Source organism: Siniperca chuatsi, linkage group LG1 (assembly GCF_020085105.1).
Source record: "Siniperca chuatsi isolate FFG_IHB_CAS linkage group LG1, ASM2008510v1, whole genome shotgun sequence".
NCBI lineage: Eukaryota > Metazoa > Chordata > Actinopteri > Centrarchiformes > Sinipercidae > Siniperca > Siniperca chuatsi.
The window spans coordinates 7582072-7605949 of NC_058042.1; the positions used below are offsets into that span (position 1 = coordinate 7582072).

Genomic DNA, 23878 nt, shown 5'->3' on the forward strand with positions numbered 1-23878 from the left:
ATCCAATGCACCCTTGTACAGTAAGGTGGTCTATTGTAATGACCTGACACACCCGTGGTCCACCCACACGAGTGTTTTCACTTATAGACCTTTGTTCACATCATAGCAGGACAAGCACAGGTGTAATTAGTAACATTAATGATGGCTGCATTCCATTTTAGTGTGCAGGTTCCAGGACCCTGGTATTGGGCATGCTGGCTCACTGGCTTAGCTTACTGGGAACACTTGGAACAGAGCCATTGCTAATGTTATCAGTTTTTGCTATCTGTTGTTCCTGATTAGACCTCTCATCAGGACTGTGTCGGCGTGTACAGACTGGGTTTGATTGACATGTCCCTCTGTCTCTTGTTAGTTTTGTTGCACCTGTTAGCGAGGAAAAACTTACACCTTTAAGTACAAAATAAATTGTACTTTTGTAGACTTTTTGGTATCAAGCACTTATCCCGCTGCGGCTTTGTGGATGTACACACGACTACTCCGGCCTATTATACAACTTTATGATTCTTATTAGTACATAGAGTTTGGTGACATCTTGTAAGTCTGTGCATAGCTCTGCCCAAACTCAACCTGTGCAGAGGTCTAATTAGAGTTAGAGTAAGTGAAAACACCTGTGTGAGCATGCAGGGCCTGTAAATGTTGATGCACCGCCCAACCATTTGCTAGACTTTGTTGCTGCTGCTGCTACTGTTGCTCATGTAGTATTTCATAAACAAGCTAGCCTGTCAACAGTCCTGTTGTGTTGCTTTAGGAGAAGCTTTGGGCAAATTTCAAAGGTGGAAGCACATGTGGAAGTTAAAAATGTTTGAACTTGAATGAAAAATGTGTGCTTATCCTGAAGCTGTATGGCTGTGATATACAGAGAGAAGAGGAGGAGAGTAACTGAAGAACTGAAAAAACAGAAGAATTTTTGGTAAGTTTTGAAATAAGTCAAAATCTGACTAGTATGCAGACTGTAAATAATACATTTATATATATATTTTATGGGTCACTAAACAGCACGAATGCTACCTATGTTTCTAGCTAGTTAAACATGTGTAGAGCTGGTTATTTTTGGTAAGCAAACAGTCCAGTGATCAAATTAGCACAAAGAAAGCCAGGCAGAAAAATTGCTTCATGTATAATATGAATGCAACGATAGTCTCCAGTCACACCAGAAAATTGCAGAGGCACAAAATAGGTGTTGCTGTAGGCTTGGTGACATAAGTACTGACTACTTGTGGAGCTATTCGGTGAGCTATGGTTGGCGAGCTAACCGGTAACATACTAGCTATTTTGAAATAGCTAGCTAGCATATGAAGCATTTGTGCTGGTATTAATTGGAAGTCCTTGCAGTTATTTGGGGGGGCAACAAATTCTGGTCTCTAGTAGAGGGTAATTTTTTATATTAGCTTGCGAGTTCTGTTGTGAGTTAGCTGACTGAACTACCACTATACTACTAGCAAAGAAGCAACCAAATGTTATTTAGATAGATTTAAAACAGAACAGTAAAGCATTGAATTAACTACTTAACTACACTACTACTAGTAGTACTCTTACGTCTACTACTACTACTGCCAATAACTGAAAATAAAATAATACAAATGATAATTGTTATAAGATGAAGATTAATGGTTCCCTAATCCTTAAACAAAATATCGCTGGTGGTCTGATTTTGTCATTGCTCTTTGTTTGTCTGGTGGGTTAATTTTCCCTTAAGGTGATGAAAAAGCCAAGGTTGTAAACCCACGTGGAGATGGTATAAAACACCCATACATCAATTTTCAATATAACGCAGCTGAGTCAGACTCATTTTTATTCACTTTGACACTTTGAGTCACAGTGGTTCCACTGACATTAACCTCATAGGGCCTTTTCATCATCCTTAGGAACCAAAAAACTGAAACAAACAGTGACAGTTTCAGCTGCATGGAAGATCTGTGAGCTGTTTGATGTAGCTTCCAGCTGCGTCACAGAGCTTTTTATCAAGTCTAAAGCAGGTGTAATAAACTGGACCACTGAGCATGACCATCCCTGAAGCCTGGGATGGAGTTCATCAACATGCACCTACTGCTGCACTCTGTTTAAGTTATGGCATCTGGAAGGTTTTGCACACTGGAGGAATGGCTTGTACTCCAACTGCAGGACTGCTTCCAGAGAGTTACCATGGTGATGCAGGAGGTGAAAAGCAGCAGAGTCGTGATAATCAGAGATAAACTAGAGCTCTAAAAACTGTGAGACACTGTGGAAGATAAAATCAAAGCAATAATGACAAGGATCTTATAAAATGTGGATCCAAAAATATTTGTGTGCATGGAAAGAAGTATAGGACAATTTTCGCTGGTGTAAAGTCATAACCCGGTTCTTTCTAAATGAAAGGCTTATTTAACTACTCGACTACACACATAACTAATAACTACTAGGCATACAAATGAATGAATAAATGCAACCATGAATACATTTTATCAATACAGTCATGAACAATTAAAAAATGCATGAATGAAGCCATTTATAGGCTATACACAATTGATGACTTAATGAGGACCAGTGTACCAGATAAAGCACTGAATGATGGTAAAATGTCATAAATTGTGGAAACAGTGGATAAAACCTTAATATTGACCAGTGAACTTACCTTAATACACCATTCAGCAGCTGAGAGGTTTTGGGAAGCACTTGTGTAATATTTTACGACACCATATCATCATGATTATATTGAAGGGAGATCCTACTCCTGACCTAACGCTAAATTACTTTTGGTAATCTATAGCAATCTAGACTGTACTGTAGCGTGATAAAGATGGTGATGAGGTGATGATGAAGAATTTAAAATCTTTCCAGAGAACTGATAAACTCCCAGGAACCTCACATGACCTTTGCAGGACTTGGGAGGTTGCTAATGGAAATTGAATGACAATTTCTCTTTCTCTTTTTTTTTTTTTAAATGGATTTTCACAATTTACATAAATTTGCAAAAAGAACACCATTCCCACCCCACAACGAACATCCCCTACCCCTGGCTGTCACTGGGAGATGTTAAACTTGCTCTACTTTATAGAGGAATATACAACATGGTATACATGGATATCAAAGTGTACAGAATAAAAGGCCAAAGGCAAAGGTGATGTGAAGTAAAATTGAGAAATGAAATTATAATGTTATACTGAGCAGCATGCCCAGGTCTGAAATGTCAAAAAACCATATCCAGGTGTGTGTCAAGGGTCGAAACATGATAATTTCATTATTCATTCCTGTACTTGTGTGGAGCGTTCGTCAAAGAATGTCAAAAAAAGATCTCCACACTTTAACAAAATAATTTGCAGAACCCCATAGTGTATATCTGATTTTTTTTTGTGTTTATTTTTTTCAAGCTTCAGGCTAGACAGCACATCCCTTATCCAGTGGAAGACGGAGGGCAGGGCAGCCTCCTTCCACCTAGTATCAGGTGGTGTGTCAGTAGGGTAGTAAAGGCAACAACTTCCTGCATCCCTTCAGGAATAACTCCAAACAGTGACATAAGAGGGTTTGGATAAATTTTAACTGTTAAGACTATAGAGAGAGCTTCGAAAATAGCCAATACCCCTCCAAGTTGGGACAGAGCCAGAACATGTGAATCACTGTTGCATCTGCAGACTTACATCTATCACATATAGAGTTAATTTGTGGGTATATCTTAGCTAGTTTAGATTTGGAGAGATGTGCCCGATGGTACTTTAAATTGAATCAGAGTGTCGAGCACACAAAGAGGAGTGAACTCTTTCCAAAATCTTAGCCCAAATTGCCTTATCGATTTGTTGTTTGAATGTTTTGTTCCCATGTGGTTCTAATTCCAGACTTTCGGAAGGGCAGTCTAATTTAGAGATTAGCCCAAGTATAAATGATATTACCCCCTTGTCTCAATGACAATTTCTCAATTTACGACAGGCCTGTAAAAACTCACGGAGCATGAACAACAAAGGTTGAGGGCCAACTCCAACAGCCTAAACCAGCTTAGTAAATTACAACTTGCTTTCCCTGACTGTGCATGGCACAACCTCACACCACCCTTTTCAAGGAACATCTCGTGATGATCTCTGGTTTCCAGCAACTGGAACTCATAAGACTTGGGATACACAATTTCATTGTGTAGGCCCTTGCTTTCAACCCTAATGACATATTTCCAAGAATATTTTAAACCGATTTCTTAACCTTAACTGTTTCCTTAACCTTAAATATATGTACAAGGTTACCTGATAATATGTATGAGCCTATTAGGGTGTGTTATGATAGCTTCATTCTATGCTTTCTCCAATTGTTGTAGCCTAGAGAGTGTTTAGACTCTGAGTAGATAATGACGCGAACGCTGTTAATATTTACATGTCTCACCAGAAAATTGAGCATAACTTATAACAAAAGAAAATGTAAGATTGAGTTTACAACTCTGCCGAGTACAAGCAGAGGACTGACTAAACAGATTCCTGGGATACAAAGATCTATCTATTCATCCTTCCTCCGGTTTCTGCTGCCTGAGGTATTTGTGTTTTTGGTTTTCGTATTGATCCTATTGAGACCAGTGACTTAGCATTGGTAGTGTAGTATCCGCCTATCCCTAAATCACAGTTGTTTGCACGGGATGCAGAGACTGTTCTCCTAAGAATAATGACAACAAAGACCGTTTTTTTTTTTTCAAGCAGCTGAACATTAGATATGTTATTCTTATCTATTCTTATAGCACACAAAAAATCATAGGAAAGGATAATAGTTGGATGTCCAAAGCATGTGATTTAAATATCAGACTGAGGGTTTGCATCTTGTCTTGTCACCCGTGACAGTGATCTTATCCAAACCTTAACCAAGTGGTTTAAGTTTGCTAAACACAACCAGGCCTTAACAATACGGATGTTAATTTAGCTCAATACAGATAATAAACTGTAACCTCAGAATAATTCCTATTACTTGGGTCTACAACACCATTTGTAGTAAGGGGCCATGCACACAACCTAATGAAAACATAATACCACAGTAAATTTTAAAGTTAATGTGCAAAAAGGTATTTTCTTTGCAACATAATAAAGTGACCCATGTTTTAAATATACTTATACTGTACTGGTTTTGTACAATTTTCCAGCAGTGATCACATTCAACAATTTACAAAATAAACAAGTCCCATGCTGTTTTAAAAAATATCAGTGACAGTACTGGTAATGGCCTTCCTTTCTTTACTGTGAGTGATTTCCCTCGGTGCACCAGCTCTGCAAAACATCTAGACATCTAAACATCACTAACTTTTTACTGTGTTCTGCCGCTAATCGCCTCCTGGGTAGACAAAACTGAATTATTCAGAGGCTGAATAATGGGGTGCACAGAACATCAGAGAACACAGATACTAAGAGAAAGGTGAGGCGTGACAAAAGACAACATTCATTAAAAGCTAAACAGAGCGGTGCTGATTGGCTGAAAGCCCAGAAGAACGTGCCAGTCCAGAATACTCATTGGGTTACACCACCAAACTGAGATGGAATTACAACACATTAGGCAATCATGTAATCATGCCAGAATTACAATAACAAAGAGATAAAAGCCAGTACAAAGTATATGCAGGTCCAAGGTCTATGGTTGTAAATATAATTCAGGCAGAAAGTGGGGGAAATATCAAAGTAGGTTGTTATTTACCAAGATGTACAAAGGCATTAGAATCGGGTTAGCCTTGGCCTAAGTCTTCAGGGATAATTGTCTCTGTCCCAACTCATGAACAATGTATGCAAATGGTTGAGAAATTGCCAATGATTTATGATGGGGCTCTAAACTTTGAGTCCGCTCCACCTGGCAACGGTCTCTAAAGGGCGCCCAATATATTGTACACTAAATTAAATTTCAGCACCTGTAGAATTTTAACAATTTTGATTTTGAACTGATTAATTAACAGTTGTTATTGCTTGCCATGTTGCATGTAATTTAATTTAACAAGTAATTTGATTAAAACACAACAATACATGCTTTGGACTTTTGATTATATTATTGCAAAACGTTCAGATTTTTTTATTTAAGAATTTAATTGTACTTTTAAGTGATTTTGTGAATAATCAGAGCAGAGTCCTCTGACTGTACAGTAGCAACAGCAGTTCTGCATTACAAAATAACATACAGAATTTTAAAGTGCTTTGAGGTAGTTTTTTTTAGAAGGCATTTGGACCATATTTTAAAACTTCTGAGTCATTCATAGCATCAACCCAGACTTTTTGGGAATGTAATTCCCTCCAGTGCCCCAGTAATCTTAGAGTCAAACTAATACCCATTGTCAAGATGATGTTTGTTATTCTGTGTTTGATAGGTGTTTATGGACAGAATAGAAAACACATTGTCACTGCTTACACGTGAGTCTTTAGGGTTTAATATTTTCAATAACAATAATATGCTGTTAATTAAGATGGATGGAATTTATCATGCCCTTTCAATGTATTATTAAAACCTTTTGTTGAAAATGTGGAGGCACTACAAATTCATATTAGGAAAGGGATAGCTCATCTCCTTTTTTTCCTCTTGCCTGACTTGTTTATTTACTGGGGAAATCATCCAAAATGGATGAGCTGAGATAAATTGAGATTTATTAACAAGGAAAGGAAATTGTGGACAGTGTATTTTTTCCGGTCGTAGCCTGGAGATATCTCCCCAAAGATGGCTGTGCATTAACCAAAGTAAAATCATGTCAGAAAATGGCAATTCAGGCAGTTTGATTAAACCATCATTTATGCAGAATGTCAGCTGACATGCTCTTTTCTTAACCAACAACAACATTGCTTGTATGAACTACAAAACAACCTTGCTGCTGAGATGCTTCCTTTTACATGCCAGATTCTATCTGAAACATCAGCAATCTACATGACATATGAAGGGCTATTCCACAACCACTTATATCCTATGATTTTCTCTAGCTGAACAAGATAATAACAAGATGAGAGCAATCAAGGTGTTTTACCTCGTCTTGGTAGATGAAGAAAAGCATGATGGACAGAATCTCCAGGAAGAAGATGAGCAGGAGGAGGATGAAGAACTGTGGAGACAGAGAGAGGACAGCTGAGTTATTTTACACTCATCAGTGAGGAGGAAAAGCCACAAGGGGGATAATAGGCATGTATCTGTGAAGAATGAATGTAGTATAAATTGAAGAGAAGAGAAAAGGCCGCAGACACCAGAGTGTTTGAGTGAAAGGAAAAAGTAAGAAAAGAAAGAAATGGCCATAGACTGTCAAGGAGAAGGAGTTGGCAAAGTAAGGACAATCGAAGAGCTGTAGATTGTTAAGCCTCGATATTTCTAACTGACAGGTCAAGAGAGCAGAGAGACAGGAGGAGGTGGGAAAATCATAGCAAGTAGGACAGACTGGGAGAGGTAATATACAATTTTCCTCTATCCACTTTTGGATTTGTTAAAGGAGCCACATTTTATTCCTCACCAGTCCCCAGCCGCCCCTCCTCTCTATGGCGGCTGGAATGAGCTGTTTGATAGGTGATATATCTTCTTCCTGTGGGCCTATGTGAGTGCCTAAAACAGTTACGAGCTCATCCATCAGCTACTCTGCTAGGACATGGCTCTGTCTCTCACACATGGGAGTGACTGCCTGAACCTGGGAGGGGTGACACATTTTGCCGTCAATGCCATGCTGCATTTTGGACTAGTAAACGTAATTTTTTTAGCCATGCTAGCGGCGTGGCTCTAGCGATGGTAATGCCGTTCGGTCTGTCGGTCCATCACTTTGGTCCAGACTGAAATATCTCAGCAACTTCCGTATGGATTTCCATTAAATTTGGTGAGGACGTCTATGTTGCAGAGAGGCTGAATTTACTACTACTACTTTTGTGATCCCAAGTGCAACCCCCACCCCCCCATGAGTATATGAACCATGTTGATAGGACATTCTGACCCTAAGTAAAAATATTGATACTGCAACATGAAAAACGTTAGTATTAATGGATTTTGTCACTCTTATTATTCTTTGTCTTATATTTGTTTACATTTTAGCAAATTGGAACCATTAAAAATGTGCAGAATTAGCTATTCGCAGTTGACGTTTGCAGTGTACCCATGGATGTACCGACAGCTGTCACTGGATTACTGTGATACTGGAAAAAAACTTTAAAATGTGATGATTCTCAGGCAAGTTCTGGAGTTTTAAGGAGCATTTTTTTTCAATGATTTCTATGCCGATTTATGGACAGACGATTTGAGATAAAGTGGTGGTGGTGGGGAGTAAGTCAAGCTGAATATACAAATGTGTATCATGTCTGTGTTCAGATTTGAATGAGTTATGACTCAGAAGGAGTAAGATTTCAGGTGATCAGGTTTCTTTTTCTTTTTTTTGGGGGGCTTTCACCCTTTATTAGATAGGACAGTATAGAGGTACAGGAAATAAGCATGCTAGCATGTAAACCAAAGGTGGTGAACATTATACCTTCTAAATATCAGCATGTTGTCATTATCATTGTGAGCATGTTAGCTTGCTGATGTTAGCATTTAATTCAAAGCACCGATGTGCAGTACAGCCTCACAGAGCTGCTAGCATGGCTGTGTTTTTTAAGAGTGAGGCACAGAAAGCATGAGACCATCTCAGTGGGTCAAAACAGGTTTCAGAAGTAGAGATCTTGTTTTTTAAAGACATCATGGCTACACATCCCCTGTGTATTCCAGGCATTTGCTTGACAGTGGATGTGAGTGTTGCTAGTTCACAACACTGGCATCGAGCAGGGCTGTCAGTTGCCCCCAAGGTCTTTTTGGCAGCACCTGCATGAATGAATCACTAAGCTTGGCAACACTGGAAGGTGAGAGACCGACTAGGTAACAGAATACAGCCCATGGTGTGTTTGACTCACTCGTGCTCGTTTCAAGAAGTGCTCTCAAATAACCATCTGAAATCAAATTCTATTGTTCTGTCAGACTTCATTGTCTGAACTACGCTCTGTGTTGTGTAAAATTCCAGGTAACTCCATTTTGGGGGGATTTTTAGGTGTTTATTTAAACACTATTCTCCACTATGGATTGAGAAAATGCAAGCTTTTCAGGCTCACGAAATCCTTTAACAAGCCAGTGGATAATGTCAAAATTCAGTTAAGTCAAGTGAATAAACACTACAGTTTTAACCTCCTGAATATTTGACATTTTGAAGATACAATGTTCTACCCCAGACAGTCACAATATTTGACTTTTTTATTATGCACCACAGTTCTGAAACCAAAAAAAGAGTAAAAGGGTTTAAAAAATATGGAATGAGAGAGACCAAGAGAGACACAGAGGCAGATTTACAAAAATCTGTGCCATTTCGTTTTTTGAGATTTCTTGACCTGCTATTGATCTTTACGGGAAAATATTTTTCCTCTACAGTGTTACGAGAGTGAAGGGTCAACTGTGCAACTGCACTGCTAGAAATTTAGATTCAGTGTCAAGAGATCAAGAGCAGATTCACGTTGCCACGGGCACTTGAACCTTCCTATTGGATTATGTTCTTTCTACTTACAGTTGCATTAATCAATTCTTGGCCACTAGAAGGCAGAGGAAGTCCAAGACCATGAATCCATTTACACTCAGACACCCCAGTGTTTCCCCAACCATTATATTATAAATAAATATATAGATATTAACAAAAACTTGACATTTAAGGTTGAAATAATGTCCCTTAATCATCAAGTATTGCATTTCTAAATGTTGTGCTGTTATTTCCTTGTTAAAAGAAAAAAAAAGAGATTGTTAGAAACATGATGACCGCTCACTCAGTCAGTCAGGTGAGCCCAGGAACCTGTATTTTTCACTCGACTCACAAAACCTCCGTGATACATGTAAATTAGCATAATATGTTGTAGAATTTTAGTATCATTCATGCTTTAATACTGTGTGGTTATGATTGGCGCATCTATGTGCTGTTTTTAGCTCAGAGAAAGAGTTCATCAAGCTAGCAGCACAACACATGAAAGCAGCCAAAACTGTAAAGTTTCCCCCAGTATTCCAGTATTGCACCCTTGGTACGCCTTCTGAGCTGAAACCGGCTACATCCCAGCCTCATACATTGAAAACATATGGGTAAACACCACTTTCTGATCTGGGTCTCTTTTTAGCTAACTAGCTAATGTCAATCTGCTTGTCATAGAAACAAAACCTATGCACAGTGTTTTTCTCTCATCGCACAAGCGCTTCACTCCAGCTCTTCTCTGCCAGGGAAAAAAAATCGCTATAGCCTATGGACACAAAGACTGATCTCTGATTTAATGAATTGATATCGAATAATTCAAATGAAGATCTATTTGAATCGGAAAATCGTGCATTTTTTTGTTTTTTAAAACCAGTCCTAATCTCAATTTAAGCGTTATCTCTGTACATCTACAAATTAGAGGGTGACATGGGAGTGGATTGTCACTCCTGTCCCATCCCACTCCCGGAAGAATGGCTCCCGTTCCCAATTAAAAAAATAATCAGAAAAACGTTTTTTCATATTAGAACTGCATATTTTTATATAAAAATGGACCTATGATTCCCAGTCCCGCCCGTGATGAATAGTGAAATTGACTCTTATCCCGTGGGAATTCCACAGGAATCCTGTGCCCCACGGGAAAAATGTCAGCATCTACTACAAACAACAACTCGTATAGCTGTGTCTATTCCACACTTTTTTGGCCATTTTTGGGGCCATTTTGGTGTCTCAAGTTTTCTGGCTCTGGCACAGGAAGATGACATCTTCTTAACTGTGAACAACACCAGAACTATTTGAATCGCTGAAAAATTCAGAAATTCACAAATTATATTTCCAATAATCACTCTCCTTTTTGCTCTGGATGGTTTTCACCAACTCCTGAAAAAATATGAGTCTTCAGCTGTTCTGCTACTGGCTGGCTCTTTGCTCTACTGCGTTCTTGGGGTTTCTTTGAGACCATGACATCCCACCAGAGATCAAAGGGACATCGTTAAGAATGAGAAACTGATATTCACCATCACTTGGAAAACAAACAGAACCATCCCCTGTGGCTTTCTGAATATTTCCCCATTAATCCTGCTCTTAATAAGAAATTTAACTCCTCTTCTTTAGACCACAGGCACTAGCCATATGCACTGAGATAATTTGATGGCAGAAGACAGCATTTTGCTTTTATAATATACTAAAAGAAAGCTACTGAATTAGTTTGAGGAATATTAAACTGCTGCATTGAATGGGTTACTATTATCAAATGGTTTGCAGAAATTAACTGTAGACAATGAATCCATTTGTAAACTGTATAGAAAGGCTAATGGTGATTAAAGCAATAACAGTGTGCCAATTAGGTCAAGTGCATAGGAATCGTTCTGAAGCCGTTGCCTCCTTGATGAAGCATAATGTATTTAAAAGGACAGACACAACTTCTCAGTCATGTTAATAATAATAATAATAAAAAATCCCAAACAGCTGGTTGAAAACTTTACTCTGAGTAAAATAAGATTTAATTGAGACGTAAAATAAAAAACAGCATAATTTGTTCCAAATTACTTTGAAAGGCTGTTGCTAAACAAGAGCGTAATGAGTGTAACTCATTTATATGACCGACACAGCAGGCAATGGAAATACAGCTTGCATCTGCTTTTCAGTTTTTTGTAGTTTGTGTTTAACGTCAAGTTTGTGTAAATGGACATCGATACAGTATATCTCAGCTAGAATCTAAAAGTGAAGTTGGGGTTGTTTTCTGCTGGTGTGCGCTCTGTGTCTCACTGTGATAAATTATTATAAACAAAGACTCAGATCCCATTACAAAAGGACCAAATCAGGCTCGATATGTTTTTCCTGGATTGTCATTATTCAAACTGAAATACGTTATTCTGTTTGCAGCAGTGGCTTCCAGCAGCATAACTACAGGAAAGATTTATAGGAGATCAGAATAAAAGGAAACAAAGTAGGGCTATAAACAAGTTTTCTATGGAGCAAAAAGCTTTATAGCTTACTAAACTGTTGTCAAACAACATTCTTATGTTCAGAGATTCTGCTGATTTTCAAACATTACATTAAAATTACTATGTATACTGTCAGTGGTGGAAGAAGTAGCATTATCAGCAAAATTAAAGTATCGAAAGTAAAAGTACTTTTTCAGTACCCTGATACTGATAGTATGTATTACATTGTTAGAGTATTGATACTGATGAAACAATGCGTAAGCAGCATTGTAGCAGGTTGAGGTCGAGAAAGTTTTAACTAGTTAATATACAGTTATTCCAGTGGTTGCCAACATGTGATGGTTTATTTTTTATTTATATATAAAAATAAATAAACCATCACAATACTCTCTTGTATCAAATATCTTGTAGGAAGGCTACTTTCATCCCTGAAAACCATACCCTGATCATGTAGTCACAGGCAGAGCAATAGCAAGAAAGATTAATTTTTGGCCTCAAGACCTCTCATTTCTCATCACCAGATAACACTAAAAATTTGAAGCCAGGAAAGCTGTACAGTATTTTATTTCTTGCTCCTGCTCTCCCTGCGCAGGCCTATGAGATAAAGATAGTACTGACATGTGTAATGGTGTATATTATCATGTCAGTCTATCACAAGAGAGATAAAACTCAGTAAAGTGCTCCTTTAATTCCTCTCAATTCCAGTCGCGGTGGGCCGGTGTCCTGCAGGTTTTTGTTCCATTACTGTTTTTGTACTGTGAGAGTTAATGAGGCACAGCTGGTCTGTATCTAACAGACACCTTCAGGAGGGAACAAAAACCTGCAAGACACGAGCCCTTAAGGACCAGAATAGAGCTCCACAGGGTTAAGCTTCTCTTGAAGTATTTTCATGTTTGTTTTATTGCAGCAGAGTAGTTCATAACACAGAAAACACTGTTGCAATTAACCACTTGAGTTAGGATTTATGTTGTAATATTTACTTTACATTTAAGTAGACTTTATATCTGAAGAACACTAACTTTTATTGACCACTAAAGTCTAAATGCAGTTTGCACGCATTATGAACATTTATATAACACACTCCAGAGGTCCCCTTGCATATACTCATGTTATTTATGTTATGTCTTGTTTGGCCAGCAGAGCTGATATCCCTTTTTAGCAGAGACTGATGCCTTAGCAAGGCTGCAGGATGAGAACTATAACCAAAGTCCTGGCACAGGGATTGATTCTTTCATGCTCATCCATGCTGTGATTTCCACTCAGTGTTAAAGCTACAGTGGTTCTTTGTGTGTTGACAGACCGGTACGACTGGTGAATCGGCCATGTCAGGCACACAGTCCATCAGCGCCTCCAAAATCAATACCCTTTGGGATCTTTCTTTTGAGTGTATATGGAGGGAAGCCTTTGAGGTCATAGTCTTGTTCTTTTCATGTGGTGGGTCTAATCATTTTCACAGGCTCTATATCTCAGACCTGTGTAAAGCTGCTCAGTGTAAACAATCTGCTTCCATTTCCACCAGAGTGAGCTCACCTTTCTAAGTAATTTGTGGGCAGATTAGGTCACAGACCCACCACACCTCCTCCGTGCCCTTTGGCTTGCACTGGTATTGACTGTCCGAACTCTCACTAGTGTGAAACATGACTTTAATTACCCATTACCCTGATTAAAATTGAATTTCTGGAGAAATTCAGTGTCCCCAAATGGCTCTTATGTTCAACTTAAAAGGACGTGGTATTGAATTTTGTTCCAAAATCTGGTTTTATGTCATGAACGGTGCATTGCACTCAAATGATGAAAAGACTGTTTTCTTTAAAGCACCTGAAAGACTTTATTTCAAATAAAAAGTTTCTCTATAACATGTATTTGTGACTAAAACACAACAATTGAAGTTATTAAAGAAACAAAAATCCTTAATTATTTAGAGTTGAACCCTTCTACATCTGAACTGATTTAGTTGACGGTGGTGTCTCCCTGGCAACAAAAGCAAACAGTTGTCATCAACTGTTATCAGATTCTGATTAATCTATTGCTAAATTCTGATTGGTGCACAGAATAGTGGCATCACCATTTTCAAACAGAGCCCCTCCCACTTCAAACTGGTGAAATAAGTGAGTAGTGAAGTGTGAGGAGGATGTATTTTTAAATTTTCATTTTAAAGAATAGTTTGACATTTTGAGAAATACGCTTATTCACTTTCGTGCTGAGAGTTAGATATCTGTCCATTAAATAAGAAGCTGGAGCCAGCAGCCAGTTAGCTTAGCATAAAGACAGGCAGAAACAGCTAGTCGGGCTCTGTCCAAAGGCACCAAATCCACCTGCCAGCACCTCTAAAGCTCACTAATTAACATGCCATCTCTCTTTTTTTTAATCCGTACAAAAAAGGAAGTGTAAAAACGTTGTGGTTTTATGGGGGGTTATGTGCTGCACTATTTCTCGGCCTGGCGCAGTGAATTCCAGTCTTACCGATTTCCATGGGTGAGGGGGATCCGATGTTCCCTACCAATCACTAGAGACCAACATATCTGCCTGAATCTAATGTAATTTTAAGTCGACACTGATGCGTAGCCATGCCAACCATGACAGAATTGTCAAATCAGTTATCAACGGATTCAACAGTTTTGGTTTTGCTGGGGATTTAAGAGTGGAGTAAGTAAAAACAAACTACGATGTCAGGCGATTTTGAGAAAACATGCCATCTATGTAAAATTTATTGGTTAGTCAAGGGGGTCATATCAAATTCAAGAATATTATTCTGAAGCCCAAACGCGAAAGAGAGGCCATTAAGTGAACGTTTCCGAGATATTGGGGTAATTACATCCCATACAGTTTATTCTGTTTTTAACCACTTAAACTCTTTAATTAGATGAGTTCTACCTGACCATGGTGCTTACCATTTGTATGTCATATGGACAGCTTTTCTCAGTAGATTTCGGAGTTCAGCATTTTCCTCCGTTTGTCGTTCAGTAGCCATGCCTCTGTGGCTGCCGAAAACAAGTGAGCATTTTTGAGTGACAAGTTTCCACGCTAATATTACAACCCTCATTCCTTTTTAGTAACTTTGTCCAAAGGCTGCTGAAATATTGCTGCCAAACACTAAGACCGGAGCTTACACGAGGCACTGACTGGCTAAGTGTTAAAGAAATGTTTGTATGAAGTTTTACATTCATATAAAAGCTGAAGAATTGAAAAAGCATATTTTGAAAACTGTGAACCAGTAACTCTGATGTTTGTTGCTACAAATTACAAGGACACATAAGGCAATAATACTTTTGTCAGCACAGAGCGCAACAGTAATTCCTCACATATCTAACAGCATTGTTGCAGTACTCTGTGTCCCTCATCAGTGATCAACATGCTAATTAGCCCTGAAATTTGAAGGGAGAAAAGTCTTTTCTAATCTCCATGAAGAACGGGCTGCTCTGTCTCTCATTAAAGCCTACTTGTAATTCGCCTGGTCTCATTATATTGACACAGGGCAGGAATTCGTCTGGTCACTGTGGGGAAAATGTCATGGATCATGCTAATGATCGACACTCAGACTTATTCCCACAGAGCTTATAATTGCTTACTCCTGCTGGGCCATTTTTCTAATGATTAATGCTATTTTCCCCCCACACAGAATTATTCTTTTTGATAAATGCTGCGCAGTGTCAGTGCTTGATTACATGAGCTTGTTTATCAAAATACTATCATAATAATCAAAAATAAATAAATAAAAAATATTCAATCTTATATTAGTTGTAATACATTACAATATTGACCAAAAGAAGGAAAGATTGGGGCATCATTTACACTCCTTTACAGCTTTGAAACTGTTGGTTGCCACATTCCATAGCTTTTTGATTCATTTGAATGCTGAATAGTGGGAAGATTCTCATTTCTACTGCTGCTTTAGCTTTTAAAATAACCAGCACACACAATTCAAATGTAATTTTGACTGAAATTGAGGAGAGTAGATCACGCAATTGTGCAAAAATGCAATTATACAAGAAAAATCAAAAAAAGTTCAAAAACATCAAAATTTAATGTAAATCATTGCCATGCCGGAGTGTACAGGATCTGCACTTGTTATTATTCTACTTCAGTACTTGTGATGAATAATAGGTCTTCTTTATATCTACTGAAAACAAGTTCATATTTTATTATAGAAGATAGACATTGTTTTGACCCCATATTGATTGAAAAGTGGTTATAGTCATGGTGTTTTGCACTGCCTATGATTACAGCACTGTTGTCAGTACAACATGACTGACAACAGCTGTTAAACCCCCAAATAAACAAGCAGGGGCTGCTCTATTAAGATTACTAAAGATACTAAAATTATCTCCAGACATTAAACTGAATAAAAATAAAAAAGCAACCATATCAGTGGGGGTTCTGGGGTGGGTCTGAGAGGGGCCGGTGCCCCTGACAACAAAGCTAGATCCCCATATGGTCCATAAACTGCAGTGGAGTTTTCTCCCAGAAGCCCGGGGATGCCAGGAGTTCACTATTAAAAATATAATTTTTATTTTAATAGAGAGATTAAATCATTTTTCTTTGTTAAACAATAGCTTCTGTATTAGTATTCTGTTGTCATGGCTGTGTTTTTGTCATGGTTTTGTGTTTGTGTTCAGTTATTTCCTATTTTATTTTGGTAAGAGTTCTCCCTTGTGTGTCTTGTAGTTTTACTTCCTGTCTTTGTTTACTTTTCTACCTGTTTTGATTGTTTGCCCTGATTAGGTTCACCTGTGTCTTGTTATCCCTCCTCACCTGTGTGTAGTTAAGTCTGTGGGATTCTGCTGTCCCTTTGTTAGATGGTCATACCATGTGTCAAGTGTTTCAGCACTTTCCACCTTGTTTTTGGACTTTGTCTGTGCCCTGTTGGACTCGATTGCAACATTGGGACTACTTTTCTGTTTCTACCTCTGCCTGTAAGTCTTTTCCATCATTAAATCACTGACCTGCACCTGTTCTGCCTCCTAGTCTGCGTTTGGGCCCAAACCCCCTTCTTTATCCTGTTACTACTCTGCTTGACACAAAATGCAACAGTTTTTTTTTATTGTTTTTTTTCCCCTCTTTTTTCGTTGAGTTTCTTCAAATTACTGAAACATTAGTGCCTCTGGATTTCAACATGTGGGAAATGTCAGAAGGTTTAAAAGCAATAGCATCAAAAAACCATCCTGGCAAATAACTCACCGTCAGCAGCAGAGGACGGCTCTCTTTGACAGCTCCCACACAGCCCAGACAGCCGATCACCATGATGATGGTCCCCACCGCGATGAGCAGGTTGGCTGCCGACAGGGAAGGAAGGGATGATGACAGGGTGGCAAAGTTTCCCTGGGTCACAGAGAGCCATACGCCCACTCCCAGTATGCCACATCCTCCCAACTGCAGAGGAAATATAGAGGTAAAGTTGTCAGTGTGCGAACAACAAATTCAAACTCATCCTAAACAGGAACAGTCAAACATGGTGGTGCATTAAAAATATGTGTGGACTTGTTGTGGCTTTCTGTTAAACCACATGCCGGAGAGGAAAAACTCAGAACAGCAGCAACAACTGGGATAACAGATCAACAGAGTTAGAGCAAAGCAACCTGAACCTCCAAACAACCCAGTTTAAAAGGAATAGTTATACATTTGGGAGAAAATGCCTATTTAGCTATATTTAATTTATTTTTTTTTGCAGTTAGACTGATGCCAATCTCATCTGACCAGTAAATATAAGGCTACAGCCAGAAGCTGGTTAGCTTAGCATAAATAAAACTGGTCACTGGAGTTTCATTAACTAGATGTAATGTGTTAGTGAGCTTTAGAGGTGGTAGACGGATTTTGTTACGTTTGAACAGAGCCAGCCTAGTTTTTTCGTTACGCTAAGCTAACCAGCTTAGCGTAGCTACATATTTACTCTACAGGTGTTGGCATCAATTTTCTCATCTAACTGCTGGCAAGAAAACAAATAAGCGTATTTCCCAAAGTGTTTGAACTATTCCTTTTTTAAGGTCACTTTTGCACCTGTAATTCAGTTCACATGGTCCTGACCAATGAAAATTACAATAAATTAACAATCACACTCAATGATATATTTTTGCCATTTTGATGTGTTTTTATATTCACTTATTACAAAGCACTAGCTGTAAACATGAAATCATATGGACTGACAGGTAACTCATTCATTGGTCAGTTTGGGTGACTGATCAGGAATCATGAGCACCACATGGACTGGGAAAATCAAATGCTGGTGACTCGCAGCAAGTCACGTAGCACATTACTGCACTGTATGTGTTTGACTTCTGTAGGATGTACTTGTAGACTACAGTATGGTATTAGGCTAGTGAATAGAATATGAAGATACTTTTCAGAGTATAAAAGTGCTGTAAAATCTGTATAATGGCGTATGTATGTATTGTGCACTTGAATGCTTTGAGGTTGGAAGTCGGAAATGTCAACTGGGACATTATGACCTCCGACAGCCTGGAACGCAGCATATTATGTGATGAATGATGACAAGCAGGTAGAAACAGGATGAAAAAAGAGCATCTTGCACTGTAATATTATAGGATGGATAGTTACTGTGTGGTTGCTTTCTCACTTGCTTTTTAATGAGGAGCTTATCTTTTTGATGTATCAGGGAAAATCCCTACACTCACGTGCTGTCACGTTAACACGTTTACCAAATGATCTTGCGTAATTATAGGTTGTTCAAGCAGATCTCTTTAGACATCTACTCTCTCACAGTCCAGTAGTTTAGTCTGCTTTTCTTTCACACCACAAACATACTGCACCAGAGTTTGGAAGCAAATGTGAGACCCTTTTCAAGTGGCCTTGATCCAGTTGTTTAAATGAAATGTACCAAACCAAATGGGCAAACACAGCAGTTTATTTGAACCAAACAATTAGGTGTGAAAGCACCCTAAAAGATTAAACCACAACACTAGTACAGAGATGTCTGATTGCAATAAAATTGGTGAAATCGCAACACATTTGTATATTATACGCTACAAAAAGTGAATAGATTTTTCACATTACTAATTAGTACAACAAAACAACAATTTTCATTTAATAAAATTAACACCCAAAATGTAACAAAGTAGGTTATGGTTTGAGTAAATTATTTTGGTTGTCACATTTTACCTCTATTAGACATCTGACTGTAGAGTGTGACAGAAACATGGGGAGAAAGAAGAGGAATGATATGTGACAGTAGCCCCCCCAGCTGAAATCGAACTGGGATCACAGTGGTTAGATTCAATAGAATACTGGCCCACTCAACCCTCTCCTAGAAATTTCATTTATTATACTACTAAAATAATACTAAAACATTTGTGCGAATATGCTGTACTGATGAACGTAATCACTGTCTGGATTATGTCCACAGGCAACATTTTATTTATTTATTTTTGTGGAATCAATTGAAGCACTACATTGTGTACAACACTGGAGTCGCAGGGAGGTGGTCACTGCTGACTTTTTCTGTCTAAAACTAAGATGATCTTTCCCTAACCATAACCAAGAGCTGCCAGTGCCTGAACATAAGCATATTGCAAGCAATTGGAAATTTTAAACATGAAATATGCTGTAAATTAACATTTTACTGATTCATTAAGTATCAACATTTTTGCGACTGCCAGATATCAGAAATACTTTAACATTTCCTCTGATAGTTACCATACTTTTTTAAAATGTATTTGCTGTTGCATTGTGCGTATATAAACGTAATTTTTAGGAGACAGGGTTGGCCCATTACAACCCTGAGTTAGTCTCATTTTAATAATAAAACTGCTTTGGTCCACATGGCCTGTAATTCTTTGAACATTTCAAAGACAGTAAGTATGAATTTCCCATTAAACATACTGAATTGTGATATTAGACAAATTATCACCTCCACTAAAGAGGTTAGGTTTTTAATGAGACCAATTTGTCAGTTGTGACCAGTGTTTGAAGAATTCAGCTGCTCTCTGAGGAAATCTGCACTCTTTGGAGTCCAAAGCCAGTGTGGATTCTGTTTTGTCTTTATTTATTTTTCCCTTAAGAACAACAGCATATTTGCTCTTAGTGGTACAGAATGATGAGGGGGGGAAACAGTAACAAGCTTATGATGCACATCAATAAGGACTTTCAAATGCATCTATAGTAAACATCTCTCATACATACACTCATGCACTCTTTACGACCACTTGCCAGGACTCCCAAAGGCAATAAGATTTACATGGCTAGATACACGATTGTCCCCCCCCAACTTTTCATTCTATTTCCAGCTCTAACACAAGATCTTATTTAATGAGCTCTTGAGCTAGAAGTAGGGCAAGGCGGAAATAAAAAGCAGTCATGTGGGACTCCATTCACTGAGGCAGGTTTCTGTTCACTATCTAACACGGCTAGGAGATTTTAGCAGCTTGCAAATTAAGGGTCTTTGGGTCACTGTCACTCAAAACGGACCTTTTATTATGCCCCAGAGTGTACTCTCTAATGAAGATTGGCCACAGTGAGAAGGGTGAAGGATAAAAAGGGAACTCTGAGAATTGATGGTGAACATTTTGAGGTCAGATTGTTAATCTCATTGGAGAGGAGGGTATCACAACATGGGTACAGTTTACATTCTAGACATACAGGGCATCTATTTCAAATTAAGTCCTAAAAATTACAGACATTATCAACCACAGAAACATTCATTTTCACAAATTGTACCTATACATAGCCATATCTAGCAGTAAGCAGAAATATATTAATTGATAGAACTTTGATCAATTTATTGCCGGTTCCATTCATCTGTTAAAGTTAACGCTTTTTGTCAAATTAGATAGGTGTCTATACCGTAATGTTATTTAACGCTTTATTCAGACATGATAAAACAATAATTGACAGAGCCACATGTTTGCACGATATTTTTCGTGCAAGCATTGAGAACTGGCGCTATGGAGAACAGCAGTAACGAGTGTTTTCTGTTCTCTCAAAGGCTGCGTCAGTTAAAACTTATTTTGTTATTGAAGCCTTATGTAATGACTTTTTGTGAGCGCGAGGTTGTTGGAGACGTTCGTGTTTCTTGTATAATTGTACATAAAACTTATAACATTTCCGTTTTTCTCTTCTCCATGTCGAACCTGCCTTCCGACAGGAGCTGGATCAACCAATCCGCTTGCTTGACATGCAAATCCACATAAAAACCTTGTTGAGATATAGGGAGGTGTGTGTGCGACCTCCGGTTACGGTCCTACAGTCTTTGCAGAAGTGTAATTCCACTATCACAAGTGAATTACCTAATAAAAAAATTTCTCAACCCTTTCATAGTTTTATTCCTATTTTATAAAAGTCCGACAGTGCACAGGCATATGACATTTTAGGTTATGACTCTCATTTAATTCTGATTTGCTCACATGCTGTATGTGAAGCATTTTGCTAGATATTCCTCCATGCCAACTGCATGAATGAAAATTGGTGATTTAAATGGTTGTACTAGGGTATTTTAACCTCTTGCACCACAAGGGTAAAAAGCTTTCTATAGATTGATCGGACATGTGGAGAATCTTCTCAGCAACTTAAGTGACCCATTCTTTTTCTTTTTTATGGTTTATGAAACTTATATGATTTGTGCATGAGAGATGATAATTAAGTGATGCATTTTAGTCAAGTGAATTTCATTTATATAGCCCAATATCACAAAACAAAAACTTGCCTCAAGGGGGATTTACCTTTCTGAACACAATGTTACTTTCTCTCTGTGCATATTTGACCTTGTGCTGCTGCAGCCTTTACATTAATATGACTCATTCAGTTCAGAATTGTGCCTTGTTGGAAGTTTTACAGAAATGTTACAAGGTCCAACATAGTAAGACTGCCTTTGTGACTTTAGGTACAAGTGACAGAAAAACTGTCAACATATTTATGTAACAAGGTGCATGTCTGCAAGGGGCTACATACTGTATATTGGAGAGATGCAACTTAGCAAATTATTATAATTCTTAATTTTTCCAATTAATCAATTGTTTATAAATTGTCAGAAAATAGTGAAATATGCCCATCATTATTTACCAAAGGTGTGACATCTTCAAATTGCAAACCTTTTCTGACCAGTAGTCCAAAATGAGAAGGTATTCTGTTTACAGTGATCTAATACAGACAAAAGCAAGAAGTCCTCACCTTTTGAACAGCTGAAACCAGCAATTGTTTGCAGTTTTCACTTGATAAATGACTTACTTTCCTTTCAATCAACAATTTATGAATTGTTTCAACACTAGAATACTAAGTATTGAATATTATAATGTAGGACTGACTTCTTGCAACATTTAATCACCACAGTTTCGAAAATGTGGTCTTGTTTGTGCGGTTAGTTTTGAAGTTTCTCCAAAGTCCTTCCAGCTTTTACAGGGAGTTTTATATTCACTCTGGTCACAACTGGTTTTGATTAGCACCCGTCTGCCAAAAACAGCAGCTTAAATCTTTACAGTCACACAGATTTGCAGTGTTAAAATTGATGCAGCCATCTGGACTGCCTCCTTCTCTCGCAGCAGGTTTGTGTACAGTATCTGAAGCAGAACCTCTGATGCTGGCTGCTGATTAAGGCCCTGTGTGAGAACATAGTTTTCTTCCATAAATACCTATTAAGTAAACTGCCTTTATTGCATCAGAAACATCACAAAAGTTGGCACGGTGGAGCAGAAATATCCACAGTGATAGCATTTTGATGATATGGTCGTCTCTTTGAATGATTTCCCCAGTAAAATATAGCTGTGCAGTAGCTGTACTTGACTCCTGGGCTTGAAATGTTTAAAATAGGTGGATGTTTTTTAATGACTACATTCACAGTACACAGACTATCTCATTGCAATTATGAGCGCTCCATCCAGAGCATGGGTCAGGAATACATATTGATATAATTACAATACTATGATTTAGGTCATAATCTGAATTCTTATACATTCATGAACAAAATGTGAAGCTTTGGGGACCAAGGATTAGTAGGAAAAAAAGTTCATGGGTACGTCAGCAAGGAATGTTAATTTGAATTCACATGCTTCATGAATTATTTCCTTTGACGCTTTGATGTGTGAATGATGTATTCGGTTTGTCCCAAAAGAGTGAATTCTGTAAATCTGTTCTGTTTATAGCCTGGTGATGAGGTTTAAAGGTAGTTGGTTTTTGATATATTTTATACTTTAGATCTGTATTACCTTTTGAAATACAATTTTTATGAAAGTGGTAGGAAAAACCTGGAGGGAGGATTTATTTTCGCTACCGGCTAAAAATGAGAAGCTACGACTTGAGTGTGTTGTACACTGCTGTTTACCAATGAGAGAGAATTTAACGATTCCATGTGTTTTGACAACCTCAGTCAGAATTCAGGCTTGCACTGGTACGCCCAAATGATTAGGCTATATATATTCACACACTCAGTTTCACTAATATATATGCGGTGAAATGCTTACACTGTGGGCTGTCATAAAGAAGCGCAGTGCTGCAACACTTGCAGGCAGACAAAACAGTAGGGTACTGTAATGAAAGGGTCAGCTTTATTTTAGCCGATACCGAGCCAGTAAAATATGCCTGTCTCGGCCCTGATCCCGATCATTAGGATCAGCTCAGGACATCTCTAGTTATAATGCGCTATATGTAAAGAACAAAAGTAAAATACAAAATAATTCTGATTGCATGAAAAAGTGGGGCCATTTATCTGTTTTCAGTCCATTCATATAAGATCAGGTGGGGGGCAGGGAGGGCTCAATAGGCCTCTAGTCATGCAGTAGAATATCCACACATGCAGAAGTGGCTTCAAGATAAGAATATCATTGTAAAATGTAAGTTGAGTCCAGGTCAGAATAATCTGTCCACCCCAGCAAACATTTGTCAGTGCCTTCCAAAGCCTTTACACATCACTACTGGAAACATGTATGATCTGACACCGCTATGATAAAGGTTTGGTTAGGTTTAGGCACAAAAATGACTTGGCTAGGAAAAGATTATGGTTTAGGTTAAAATAACTACTTGGTTAGGGAACAATTGTGGTTCTGGTTAAAAGAGACACTGAGTGAACAACGGTCACAATTCAGCC

The 23878-nt window shown here is 38.2% G+C and overlaps 1 protein-coding gene and 1 long non-coding RNA gene across 6 annotated transcripts in view; one reads left to right on the forward strand and one right to left on the reverse strand.

Moving 5' to 3' along the window:
- tspan4a (tetraspanin 4a) overlaps nucleotides 1-23878 on the reverse strand; it is a 121914-nt gene that overhangs the window by 28126 nt on the left and 69910 nt on the right. For 4 of the 5 annotated variants that reach the window (XM_044193099.1, XM_044193108.1, XM_044193073.1 and 1 more), the window contains 2 exons: nucleotides 17032-17223; nucleotides 6932-7006 (listed from right to left, as the gene is read on the reverse strand). In XM_044193099.1, coding sequence (XP_044049034.1) covers nucleotides 6932-7006; nucleotides 17032-17223 — 267 coding nt within the window. The remainder of the gene's footprint in view (nucleotides 1-6931; nucleotides 7007-17031; nucleotides 17224-23878) is intronic. The other variant, XM_044193081.1, reaches the window with a different exon arrangement.
- LOC122874778 lies at nucleotides 15901-16999 on the forward strand. Its single transcript, XR_006377676.1, has 2 exons — nucleotides 15901-16766; nucleotides 16925-16999. It is a non-coding gene; the product is annotated as an uncharacterized LOC122874778 (long non-coding RNA).